This window comes from Leucoraja erinacea, chromosome 3 (assembly GCF_028641065.1).
Source record: "Leucoraja erinacea ecotype New England chromosome 3, Leri_hhj_1, whole genome shotgun sequence".
NCBI classification, from domain to species: Eukaryota; Metazoa; Chordata; class Chondrichthyes; order Rajiformes; family Rajidae; genus Leucoraja; species Leucoraja erinaceus.
Window position 1 is genome coordinate 21,623,027 of NC_073379.1, and position 13,678 is coordinate 21,636,704.

The 13,678-nt window shown below is 46.8% G+C and overlaps 1 protein-coding gene across 1 annotated transcript; it reads right to left on the reverse strand.

The window, feature by feature from the left end:
* Positions 1–7,439: 7,439 nt before the first annotated feature.
* LOC129693785 (prorelaxin-like) lies at positions 7,440–10,712 on the reverse strand. The gene is made up of 2 exons (XM_055630554.1): positions 10,529–10,712; positions 7,440–7,765 (listed from the first exon to the last, which is right to left on the reverse strand). The coding sequence occupies exons 1-2, from the start codon at positions 10,710–10,712 to the stop codon at positions 7,440–7,442; spliced, it is 510 nt and encodes a 169-aa protein (XP_055486529.1).
* Positions 10,713–13,678: the final 2,966 nt, after the last annotated feature.

Below are 13,678 nucleotides of genomic sequence, written 5' to 3' on the forward strand. Positions count from 1 at the left end.
TAATGGGAAGGGCTTATTCATTGGTCTGAGTTCTGCATCACCGCTCACTGTTCAGAAAATTACCTGTCCTGGAATGAACTCAAACATAACCAGAAGGAAGAACCCACTGGACGGAAGCCTCCTGGGCCAAATTGGAGAGGCCCTGGATGTTGTCAGGGGTGGTGTTTTTGATGTCCTCCAGAAAGATGTGTTGGCCAAAATAATCCCACACCGCAAAGCAGCTGGATAAAGTTAGACAAACGGCAAAGCCATCTCACCAACTTTGCCAAGTTTAGTTTAGTTTAGTTTAGAGGTACAGCACGGAAGCAGGCCCTTCGGCCCACCAGGTCCGCGCCGACCAGCAATCCCCGCACATTAACACTATCCTACACACACTAGGGACAATTTTTTACATTTACCAAGCCAATTTACCTACATACCTGTACGTCTTTGGAGTGTCAAAGCTGTTCCTGGTATTCAGAAGCCCATGCAAAAATATTGGGAATCAAACAATTTGAAAAAAAGAAACTTAGATCTTTAAACGTTTAAAAAAAATTAAATTATCAAAGGGCTGTGGAAACAGATCTGCCAGTTTCGGCCAGACCGGAGTTGCAGAGCCCGGGCCACAGGGGGCAAATTCAACCCGCCGATCGGTGTGGAAGTCCTCATGAGCTTGAGATGCGCCATCTCCTATGGCCTAAGCACCATATTTTCAGGGGGACTACCAGGAGGGATTGTGTCCAGATTAAAAGAAAGGTCTGGACCACAAGTTGCCAGAAAAACTGTGTTGGATCTGTGCTGCAAATATGAAAAAATGTAATTGAACTTTCTTCTTGAAAACTTCATTTAAATTATTATTGGGCTCACGGATTTTGCAGCGGGTCTAACCACACTGACAACAGCATATTCCATGGATCCAGCTGAGGAATATATCAACAGATTCTCCAGTAGGAATCTGTCAGCAAGTTCAGAACGACAGAAATTAAGGCAAACACCAAAGTTTGATAGTTTGATAGTTTAGCTTATTGTCATGTGTTCTGGGGTACAGTGAAAAACATTTTGTTGCAGGCTATCCAGTTAGCGAAAAGATTATACATGAGTCATGCCCAGCGTTCAGATACAGGATAACAGTCCCATGTTTGTAGGAGCTTACACAGGTTAATGCTGGCCGTCTCCCATAGCACGCCTGTAAAAAAACATCAACATCTGTACCATTAAACTTGTTCCATAATATATAGTTGCTCTAAGTAGCAGATAATCTTTGGGTCTCAGTGAATTTATGAATATCAATAAATTAATATTGAATCTGATTGTTTTCGCTGGTGTTCAGAGTAACTGCTTGAAACCAATCAATGTCATTGATTAATAAAGATCACACCTGATTTTCTCCTTGTCTGAACATTAATGTTTCCTGCATCACTGCGACACAAATCGGACAAACCCAGATTCGATCCAGACCTCAGATGCTGTCTGTGTGGAGTTAGCACGTTCTCCTTGCGACTGTATGGGCATTCTTGGGTACTCTGGTCTCTTCCCACATCCCAAACATGTGTGGGTTGGAAGGTTAAATTGCTGAAACAATGAACCACCGGAGCTAGTTTATACCAAAGATAGACACAAAGTACTAGAGTAACTCAGTGTGTCAGGCAACACCTCTGGGGAGAAAAATGATAGGTGATATTTCAAGTCGGGATCCTTCTTCAGACTGATTGGGAGGGGGAGGGGGAAGAGCTAGAAGCAAGAAAAGACCAGGATCAATCAAGGCCGGCAACAAATGACCTAAGGCAGGGTCATGCACCGTCAGCCAATTGTTGGATCGGGAAGGTCGGATCTCAAGAGGATTACAATGTGGAGAACTGTGGAACTGGGTAAACGACTAGATTGGAGGAAAGGGGCTAGGGGAAGGGTAGAGGAGGGGAGTGTTGATAGAAGTTATTTAAAATTCAATGTTGAAATTAATGTTGAATACCATCTCTGCAAGGTATGCCTACTTTAAAGAAGTTCTCCTCCTCTCGACCGTGGGAGGTCTGTGGAAACCTCTCTCACTGCTTCCCTCTGTGATCCCAACTGCTCTCCAGCTCTACGAACATGTTCTAACCCTGACTCACTCCCTCAGCCACATGTGTTTCTTTCACACTTGCCTGTGCTAGCACTGTGTGCCATGTGGCTTCCAGCTCCGGTTCCAGCCTCCTAGTTTGGGCCCAACCTGGATTTCAGGGACCTACGCTCAATACAACCAACTTTTGCAATAGAACCTCCTTCCATGCCCTGTAATCTACACTCACCACCACGCACCAGCACCAGCAACCCCTCGCTGTCTCTCCCAATGCTCCAGGCCTCACCCGCCCAGACACACAATGGGCCTCCGCTGAATCCACGCCTTCAACCAACGTTTCCTCACCTACCTGACTTCCTCCGAGGATCACAAACGTGCCCAACTCCAGAACGCTCCCTCCGCTAACTCTCCTTGTCCCAGCTGCGGTGCCAACTGCCCACCGGCCCCAGGCTTCACCGCCGAGTCGTGTCATGCACTAGAAGACACAGCGCCAACACTCACTGCCTGTGAACGGCTGGGGCCACCGAATCTGCTGTCACCGCCAGCTTTCACCACGTCCCTGGACACTCACAGGCCAAATTTAGGGTTTTTTTAGTTTACAGATACAGCGGAGAAACAGGCGCTTTGGCCCACCGAGTCTGCGCCGACCAGCCATCACCCGCACATTAACACTATCCTACACACTCTAGAGACAATTTACATTTATACCAACCCAATTAACCCACAACAATCCTGTACATATTTGGAGTGTTGGAGGAAACCGAAGCTCCCGGAGAAAACCCACGCAGGTCACGGGGAGAACGTACAAACTCCACACCGACAAGTACCTGTAGTCAGGATCGAACCCGGGTTTGTGGCACTGTAAGGCAGCAACATTACCATTGCTTCACCATGTTGTCCTAAATCCACCATCTCCGAACTTTGCCGCACCCTCAGCCGTTTCCAGGCTGATGCCACCGCCAACCCTTACCTGCACTCATTGGGCATCGGCAGTTCCTTTCTTTTACATTTTGCCTGATCCACTGTGAAATCTCCTCAAGGTATGTTTACTTTGACAGACCTCTGCTCCTCCCTCAGACGGGAGTTCTGCATCACCATCTCTCACTGCTCTCCCTCTGTGATTCCTTCTGCAGTTCCTTGTTTCTACTTTTCTCAACAAACTCACAATCAAAAGTACGGAAGAAAGTAAGTATGGCTTTGCCTTGTAATCCCTCAAGGCTGCTCTGCAGTTCAAGAGGATCATAGCAATCTGACTCCGGACTCAGCTCCACCTACCCACATGTTGGATAGAGGCTGAAGGAGGCAATAAGGTCATAAGATCATAAGGAATAGGAGTAGAATTAGGCCATTCTGCCCATCAAGTCTATTCCGCCATTCAATCATGGCTGATCTATATCTCTCTCCTGACCCCATTCCCCTGCCTTCTCCCCAGAACCCTTGATACCCATACTAATCAAGAATCTATCTATCTCTGCCTTAAAAATATCCACTGACTTGGCCCCCACAGCCTTTTGTGGCAAAGAATTTACCACCCTCTGACTAAAGAAATTTCTTCTAATTTCCTTCGTAAAAGAGCATCTTTTAATTCTAAGTCTATTGTCTCTCTCTAGTCCTAGACTCTCCTACTAGTGGAAACATCCTCTCCACATCTACTCTGTCCAAGCCTTTCACTATTCTGTACATTTTAATGAGGTCCCCCCCCCCCCCCCCCCCCCCATTCTTCTAAACTCCAGCGAGTACAGGCCTAGTGCCGACAAACGCTCATCTTGGGTTAACCTACTCGTTCCTGGGATCATTCTCGTAAATGATCAGTGTTCAGTGAAACCATAGAAGCCTTTGTTAATATGGCTGAGTATTTGAAATGAATGTGTGAGCCAAAGACCAGTGCAGGCACCAAACAGAGTGGTGACGAATGATAGGGAATGTGGGCCACATGGGTGACACAGAGACTTGGATATTCACAGAGGATGGTGGGATAATCGACCACGCGGTAATAAACACACTGATGTCGTTGGTGTCACAGAGATAGCTGGAGCTAACAGGGAAGAGAGTTTATGATGTGTAGGAAGGAACTACAGATGCTGGTTTAAACCAAAGATAGGCTTGGAGTAGCTCAGCGGAACAGGCAGCAACTCTGGAGTGAAAGAATGGGTGACGTTTCTGGTCGAAACTATTTTGAAGAAGGGTCTCGACCCAAAACATCACCCATTCCTTCTCTCCAGAGCTGTTGCCTGTCCCGCTGAGTTACTCCAGCATATTGTATCTAAGAGAGTTCATGATTACAGCTTCTTTCTTTTAAGAATTTAGATGACAGAATTTCTGCTCCTGCAGTTCCTGTATGACAAAAAAAATGAAAGGCAAAATAATGTGCACTGATGTCTTTTGGGAGCAGATGGTTGTCACTCGGCACCACTGTAACTGTGATCTAAGAGCTTCCAGCAAATGTGATGCCCATTATAGTCAAAGGGAAACTGCTGCAGAGGGGTGCCCAGACTCCGTGCAGAGAAGGTGACACTCAACAGTGTCTCAAGCATGGATATATTCAAGAGACGGCAGGCACAGAGAAGATCGATCCACCTTTCTGCTGCAGTTATCTTGCAGAAAACTATCTGGAATGCAAACATTTAGTTATCACACACCCAGACCAGGCTATACTCGCACTGGAGCCTTGGGGAAATATGTACCATTCTTCTCCTCTCCGGTTTCACCAAACACTCCAAAGACGTACAGGATTGTATTCTACATTTTCCTTGATCTCCATTCCCTTTGTCCTGTTTCACACCCTACATTTCTTATCTATGGATCTCCCTCTCTCCTAATAACATCAGTCTGACGAAGGGTCTCGACCCTAAATATCATCCATTCCTCCTCTCCAGAGATGCTGCCTGTCTCGCTGAATTATTCCAGCATTTTGTGTATCTTCGATTTAAACCAGCATCTGCAGTTCCTTCCTGCACATACTTGTGGTTAATTAGATTTATTAAAATTGTAAAAATTGTCCCTAGTGTGGAGGATAGTGCTGGTGTATGGGTCTAAAATACTCTTTCAATAATTTTTAACACAATGTTTGATAATTTAGGATAACATTTACCTTGATTATTAACATGATGCAAATTTTACAATGTGTGAATAGTGAAAACCTATGGAGGTTAGAGGAGAAAAGACATCATTAATTTGAATAAATACAGATCCCACCACTTTTTTTTTTTTTTTTTTTCAAAGACTTTATTCAACACATCAAATAATACAACAGATCAAGTCATACACAAAACGAATTTACATTATATCAAGTGTCATTATAGTACAACATTACAATCATTATTCACAATACTCTCAACCCCACGCGGTGACCAGCGCCCACGGAATACCTCCAAAGTCCCACAGATCCCACCACTCTCTCTCACTCTCTCTCCCTCTCTCTCTCTCTCTCCATCTCTCTTCTGCTCTCTTCTCTCTCTCTCTCTCTCTCTCTCTCTCTTCTTTCTCTGTTTCTATTCTTTCCCTGTTATGTTTTATCTGACCAATTCTCACACACTCATCACTTCTCAGCAATGCACATGGGCTGTTTAAAAAAAAAATATATAACACAAATCCATGTGGATAATGCATATAGACACAAAATGCTGGAGTAACCCAGGCAACATCTCTGGAGAGAAGGAACAGGTGATGTTTTGGGTCGAGACCCTTCTTCAGAGAGATATTGCATATCCCGTCTTTCTTTTGCTTATCTGTACGGCTTCCTATTTTCTTATAGCCCCCACTTTCTCTCAATCAGGACAATTTCCATCTGTCTTAGTTTCCTTATGTTTCCCCTCTCCTGTCCGCCCACATACATCATTCTGGATTACTGTCTCTGAATCCTATTTTCTCTCCATTTCCTAATTTACCTCTGACAACCTTCTGAGTGTCGTCGAGGCCGTACAGCACAGTTGCAGGCCCTTCAGCCCACGGCACCTATGCTGACTATTGTACCAATCTACACTGATTCTACTTACCTAACCTTCTATGCGGGCAACACGGTGGTGCAGCGGTGGAGCTACTGCCTAATGCCCCTGTCCGACTTAGGAAACCTGAATGGAAACCTCTGGAGACTTTGCGCCCCACCCAAGGTTTCCGTGCGGTTCCCGGAGGTTGCAGGTGGTTGCCGGAGGTTGCAGGTAGTGGAAGCAGGTAGGGAGACTGACAAAAACATCTGGAACCTCCGTTTGTCCCATATGGGGACCGCCCTCGTCCCGTATTTGACTGCTACTATTCGGGTCGAGGGGACGGTTGGGTCGGAGCGCTGCGTCCGGCCCAGCCTCACCCGTCCCGACGTAGTGCAGCCCATGGAGTGCAGCAGCAGCGCCTTGCCAGTACCCCGTCAGTTGGCAGCCCGGCCAGTTGTCCGACCTGCGGACCTTCGCTTACCGCCGACACCACCATCCCTCCTACGCATGGCCTATCATTGGTTCATGAGTTGGATCGGGTGCCGGACATTGGGTGCAACGTCGCGTGGGCCAAAACTCCTCAGCTGGGCCACCGGCTGGGCTTTGTGTGCAGTCCAGCACCCGGGTCAACTCATCATTCACCCAGTTGGTTAGCGAATTGCTGTCGGGAATTTTCCCTTATTTTGACCTTTTGTCCCTTATTTGAGAGTGAGAATGTTGGCAACCCTCGATAGAACTAGTGTGTATGGATGATCGCTGGTCGGCACGGACTCAGTGGGCTGAAGGGTTTGTTTCCACGCTGTTTCGCTAAACTAATCCAAAAGGCCTCTTGTAAATCTCTCACTTCTCAAATTGAATCCAGTCTAAGGTATGCCCCATCTTTTTAAAGACATTTTTAATCAATGTAATGCTTGTTTTCGTGTCCTGTCTGACGTCTGAAACCAGCGGGAGATGTTTACTGCACTTTGAATGCACTTGATTAATGCAAGTTATTATAGCTAACAATCTATTTTATTGACACTTTATTGAGTCTCTCAGTTTCACGTTAAAAATCATATCATTTAAAGGTGGATTTTTAACAAAAGTATTTTGACTTTAATAAAATGCAACTAAGAGAGTGGCAATTTATAAAATATAATTTATATAACCACAGTGGATGATGATTCCTGATTACTGACAGGGACAGGGAGCTTACTGGAACTTTCCTGCATAAATCATTGGTAATATTTGCTGAATTAGTAGTTGCTGGACTAAATCGGCCCTGTCATTGCAGGAGCTTGAATCAGAGAGTGGAGGTCACCAGACGGTTTAGGATTTTCCAAGGGTTATGATTGGAAAATCCCACAGAGTCCACTGATCTCTGTGCCCTGTTGGCAACTCCAGGTCCACGTAGGACCCTGAACTCCTAAAACCACCTGTCTTCAAATCTGGACGATTCTGCATCTGCGCTGACAGAAAGTTCCACTGACCAGTTGGCATCATTTTGTCTGGAAACACAGTCGGCGGATCTGCCTCAATGTGCAACTGCTTTTGCAGCAGCGATCGGTGGTTGAAATTTGCCTTTTGGTCAGTTTCCGATGGGTAAATGTTTCTTCCAGACCCAGCAGTGTCTCGTGATCTCCCGGGGTCTGTGTGACAAGCCCATGGACATCATCAGGCATCTCCTCACTCTGGCTGAGGTCTGGGTGTAATCCTTGTTCTCCATTGTCCGTGCCAGGATCGTGAGTCCCATTACCGGGAAGCAGCATCTGCATCTTCATCATGTCTTTCACAAGGGCATCATCTCCAGAGGCCTGAGAGGGTTCTGGAACGAAAGTAAAATCCGATCTGTCAACATTGGGAAATTATTGCCATCCAATTTTATTTTCTGTCGCTTTGTCTCAGCTACGTACTGATAGGCTGCATCGCAACCTGGTTCAGCAACTCTTTAAGGGCCTGCCCCACTTGGGTGTCATTTGCGTGTCATTTATGTAACATCATTTACGCATGACGCGCATGTGATTACGCATTACGCATGTGATTACGCGCGCATGGCGTGCATTACACGCGCATAGTGCGTGGTTGCGTAGGCAGTGACGCGCGGTTGCACGCGGCGCCCCAGGATTTGGGGATTCACAAAATCTTTGCACGCCACCTACGCAAATGACGCCTAAGTGGGACAGGACCTTTAGACTAAATTTTTGGAGACATGGCGTGGAAACGGGCCCTTCTGCCCACCAAGTCCATGCAGTTCCTCGATCACCCTGTGCACTATCCCACATACTAAGGCCATTTCCAATTTACCAAAGCCAATTAATCTACAAACCAGTATGTCTTTGGAACGTGGGAGGAAACCAGTGCACCCGGCGAAAACCCACATGGTCTCAGAGAGAAGGTACAAACTCCATACAGACAGCACCCACTGTCAGGATCGAATTCAGGTCTCTGGCGCTGAAAGGTATCGCTGCGCCACCATGCCACTCGGACGCCCAGGAATGAAGGGGCATTGGCACCACCATTGAAGAGATCTATAGGAGGTGCTAACTTAAAAAAGTAGCCAGTATCATCAAAGACCCACATTGCCCTTGCCATGCTCTCATTTTGCACCAACAATAGGGAAGAATGGATAGGAATCTGTAAACTGTGGCCACCATGTTCAATAAAAGTTTCATCCCAACAACCGTCAGTCTACTCAATATTAACCTCGGCTGTGCCTTTGCTTGCACTCAGGACTTTGGGTAATTTTGCACCACTGTTAGAGTTATTGATTAATTAGATGTTGTTTATTACATTATCTACGTGTGTTGTGTTTACAGTTCAGTTCTGCTGCTGCAAGTGAGAATTTTCATTGTTCCCCTGTAAGTGCACATGACAAACAGCCTTGAGTTGGACTCTCGATGCTTTCACTGTCTATTCAGAGAGCGTAACTCCAATCAACAAAATTCCGGTCAACAAAACAGATGACAGACTGCCAGAAGAATTCATGCAGCACCCGTGGAGGCAGAAAGTGCAAGTCGACGTTTGTGTTTGAGACCAGCATCAGGATTTGGTGCAAGGCCTCATCCTATGCCCTTTGCCTTCACAGATGCTGCTTGACTCCCCATCATTCCTGTCCTCAGTGTCGAACCAGACTGCAGTCTGCTCCAATGCACTAACAGAGTTCACATAAGGTAATAAGGTGATAAGTGATAGGAGCAGAATTGGGCCATTCAGCCCATCAAGTCTATTCTGCCATTCAATCATCGTTGATCCATCTCTCCCTCCTAACCCCATCCTACTGCCTTCTCCCAATAACCCCGACACCCGTACTAATAAAGAATCTATCTAACACTGCATTAAAAATATTCATTGACTTGGCCACCACAGCCTTCTGTGACAAATAATTCCACAGATTCTCCACCCTCTGACTAAAGAAATTCCTCCTCATCTCCACATGGTTCTCCTCCAACACTGGTTGATCACAATTACCTGAGAAGCATCACATCCCTATTTCACGGGAAGTATTGTTGACCAGACACATTGTCTCATAGTAGAAACAAGGATCTGTAGATGCTGGTTTATAAAAAAGGACACAAAGTGCTAGAGTAACTCAGCCGGTCAGGCAGCAACTCTGGAAAATATGGATAGGTGACGTTATGGGTCTGGATCCTTCTTCAGTATCCCCTATCCATGTTCTCCAGAGATCCTGATCCGTTGAGTTACTCTAGCACTGTTCTGAAGAAGGTTCTTGACGCAAAACCTCACATATTCCTTTCCTCCAGAGATGCTGTCTGACCGGCCAAGTTACTCCAGCTTTTTGTGTCTTTCCTACACCTATGATCTATGTAGATATGTTCCATTAGCATGAGATCGTCTGTAGTTCATCCTATTCTCCACTAATCCTTCAAAAAAAGTAATGTCTGGTAATTTTTATCTGTTCATTTTGTTCTTTAGACATCGTGGCAGTGGGGAAGTAGAGTTGCTGCCTTACAGCGAATGCAGCGCTGGAGACCCGGGTTCGATCCTGATTACGGGTGGTGTCAGTACAGAGTTTGTACGTTCTCCCCGTGACCTGCGTGGGTTTTCTCCGAGATCTTCCGTTTTCTCCCACACTCCAAAAACGTACAGGTTTGTAGGTTAATTGGCTTGGTATGAGTGTAAATTGTCCTCAGTGTGTGTAGGGTAGTGTTATTGTGCGAGGTTCAGTGCGGAAGCGGTGAGTTTGTTTCCGCACTGTATCTCTAAACTGAAACTAAAGGGCCGGTCTCACTTGGGCATCATTTACGCGTCACACAGGTGGCGCACGAAGATTTTGCGAATCCCGAAATCCTGGGGCACCGCACGTGACCGCGCGTCACTGCCTACATCACCACATACCATGCGCGCGTAATGCATCATGTGCGTGTCACGACGCGTGAGTTGTGCATCGTGACGCGTAAATGATGTTGTGTAAATGATGCGCAAATGACGCCCCTTTAACCACCTCCTCAAGGGCAACCAGAGATGGGCAATTAAATTGTGGCTCAGCTGGCAAAGTACACATCCTTTGAATGAACAGTAAAGTACAAATGATCTATTCCCACGCCTGGTTTGTGGATTTGTGACTCACCATCTAGACGGGGAAGGAGATCCTTCCAGTTGATTCCTCTGCAGACGTTGACGACTTTTGTTACAAAGTCTCGGCCACACAGCTTGGTGAATTGCTCATCAAGGTTGATTGCTGTGGTCCCTGCGGAGTCTGTAAGGGCAGCGAGCAGCATCCCCATGGGAAGGACTGACAGCAGATTCTTCATTGCCGCTCACTCTGGTCGGATCTAGTCTCTCCCTGATCGTTCTACAGCATAAGCCGCTGCTGAATTCCTCCACGGGTAAGTTCACTCTTCCGTCTCAAGCTGCCACTTGGCTGGATTTCTGGACTGGTTCTGAGTTACCTCACTATTTCATTCCAGTCGCCACCCTCTCCACTCACCCGCTCCTTCTTCCTTCAGGACAGTTTTGCACCCACTCTTAATGTGCCTCATTGGTTTTTCATTAACTTTTATCCCATTACCTGGACTCTTTTGACGTTTTTCCAATGTCTCAAATGTGCAGCTACAGCCCTCTGTTTGATTAATGCTTAGTCCAACCATTCAGTGTGGATAACTGATATCTGACATATCATGTAGCAGCTGACAACTTGCATTGTTGGGGTCACTGGAAATATTTTGTTGTCAGCAGTTTCTAATACTTTACATAATCACTTTATATATGTTAATCTACGTTTGAAACATTGCATTATTGATGAAGGTACGTGGTCAGGTTAGAAAGATTAGTTTCCCATGATATTAGTTCCCATGAAAAGCACATTTTGGCTAACTTGATTCACAAAGGTTTCAATAAGGATTTGTTTTATTTTGTAGCTTATTCTCTATGCGGTACTTGTATGTGTGAGTGTGTGTGCGGGTGTGTGTGTGTGTGCGTGTGAGTTTTTGTGTTTGTGTGTGTGTGTGTGTGTTTGTGTGGGGGTGTTTGTGTGAGGGTGTGGGTGTGTGTGTGTGTGTGTGTGGGGTGTGTGTGTGTGGGTGTGTGTGTGTGTGTGTGTGTGTGTGTGTGTGTGTGTGTGTGTGTGTGTGTGTGTGTGTGTGTGTGTGTGTGTGTGTGTGTGTGTGTGTGTGTGTGTGTGTGTGTGTGTGTCTGTGTGTGTGTCTGTCTGTGTGTGTGTGTGTCTGTGTGTGTGGGTGTGTGAGTGCGTGAGACAATAGACAATAGGTGCAGGAGTAGGCCATTCAGCCCTTCGAGCCAACAGCGCCATTCAATATGATCATGGCTGATCATCCCCAATCAGTACCCCGTTCCTGTCTTCTCCCCATATCTCCTGTCTCCACTATTTTTAAGAGCCCTATCTAGCTCTCTCTTGAAAGCATCCAGAGAACCTGCCTCCACTGCCCTTTGAGGTAGAGAATTCCTCAGACTCACCACTCTCGGTGAGAAAAAAGTGCTTCTTTGTCTCCGTTCTAAATGGCTTACTCCTTATTCTTAATCTGTGGCCCCTGGTTCTGGATTCCCCCAATATCTGGAACATGTTTCCTGCCTCTAGCGTGTCCAAGCCCTTAACAATCTTATATGTTTCAATGAGGTATCCTCTCATTCTTCTAAACTCCAGAGTGTACAAGCCCAGCTGATCCATTTTCTCAGCATATGACAGTCCCGCCATCCCGGGAATTAACCTTGTAAAACTACGCTGCACTCCCTCAATAGCAAGAATGTCCTTCCTCAAATTGGGCCAATCTGGCCAATTAATCTGGTCAATTCATTTATACGGGTAATATCTGAGTCCAAGTCATGAGTTTTGTGATTTAGTTTGAGAAGTGATAAGTTGAAATAGTAAAGTAAATGAGAAGATATTAGTTTGCATGCATGTTTATCTTACTCGAGTGTTAATAAAGATTTTACTTCGGAGTCACGTGAGTGACTACGTGAAGAACCCCGCCAGGACGCATGCGTGTCATATCGCTTTCCCGCTTGCGAAACGACAGGCGGGGTGAAGCGTTCCCCCGCAGCGGTAAGTTTGAAACCGCGACCTGCAGGTAAGTGATTTACTCTGCGGTAGTTTTTGTCCCCGCGCTGTTTTTACACGGGGGGGGGGAAGCTGGACAAAATAGTGTCCACAAGTGCTGCGAGTAAAGCTGGCTGGGGAGGACCGCGAAGTTGCGGGAGCCAGCAGCAGCTGAAGGCACAAGCCCTGTAAGTGGGATCAGCTGTGCCGACTTTTGGACCTGCATAAATCATTGGTAATATTTGCTGAATTAGTAGTTGCTGGACTAAATCGGCCCTGTCATTGCAGGAGCTTGAATCAGAGAGTGGAGGTCACCAGACGGTTTAGGATTTTCCAAGGGTTATGATTCCACTGATCTCTGTGCCCTGAACACTACGGCCTGGCGGGAGACTATTCAGAATGGGGCCGTCGACTTTGACAAGTCGAAACGGCAGGAGGCGGGGTGGAACGACGTTCCCCCGTAGCAACAATTTAAACCAGGACCTGCAGGTAAGTGAAACTGCGGACTTTATTCTCCCCATACTGTTTCACATGTGGGGAAACATGGAGCTGTGCAAACAACGGCAGGCGGCACAGGAATCACCCGTAAGGGAACAGCTGTGCCCGACTTCGCTCCCGCACCGGCCAGATTAAACACCATGGCTGGGCGGGAGACTATACAGAACGGAGCCGTTGGCTTTGACAAGTCAAAACGGCAGGAGGAGGGGTGGAAGGACGTTCCCCCTTAACGGCAAGTTTTAAGCCTGGACCTGCAGGTATGTGATACTGCGGTCTTTATTGTTCCCATACTGTTCCACAGGTGGGGGGAAACATGCACAAAGCAAATAAGTCGACCAGAGCTGGTGGGGGAAGACCGCGGAGTTGCAGACGCCAGCAGCGGCCGGTGGCACAGGAATCACCCGTAAGGGAACAGCTGTGCCCGACTTCGCCCCCGCACCGGCCAGATTAAACACTGCGTCTGGGCGGGAAGGCAAGAAGAAAAGCAAAAGAGTCGAGGACTGATGATTCCGACTTTGGGCAGCCAGTGACCACAGCAGCACCTCTTGTAGGGCTGCACAATGCATCTCCCTCATCAGAGGGGAGTACTGGGGGGTCAATTCTGGGCTGACCCTGAAGAGGGGTTTTGATGATCAAAACTACAAGTGTGCAGGGGGTGCAGGAAGGCAAAATCTACTGGTCATGGTGTCCAAATACATACATCCAGACCATGATGGACACCACTGC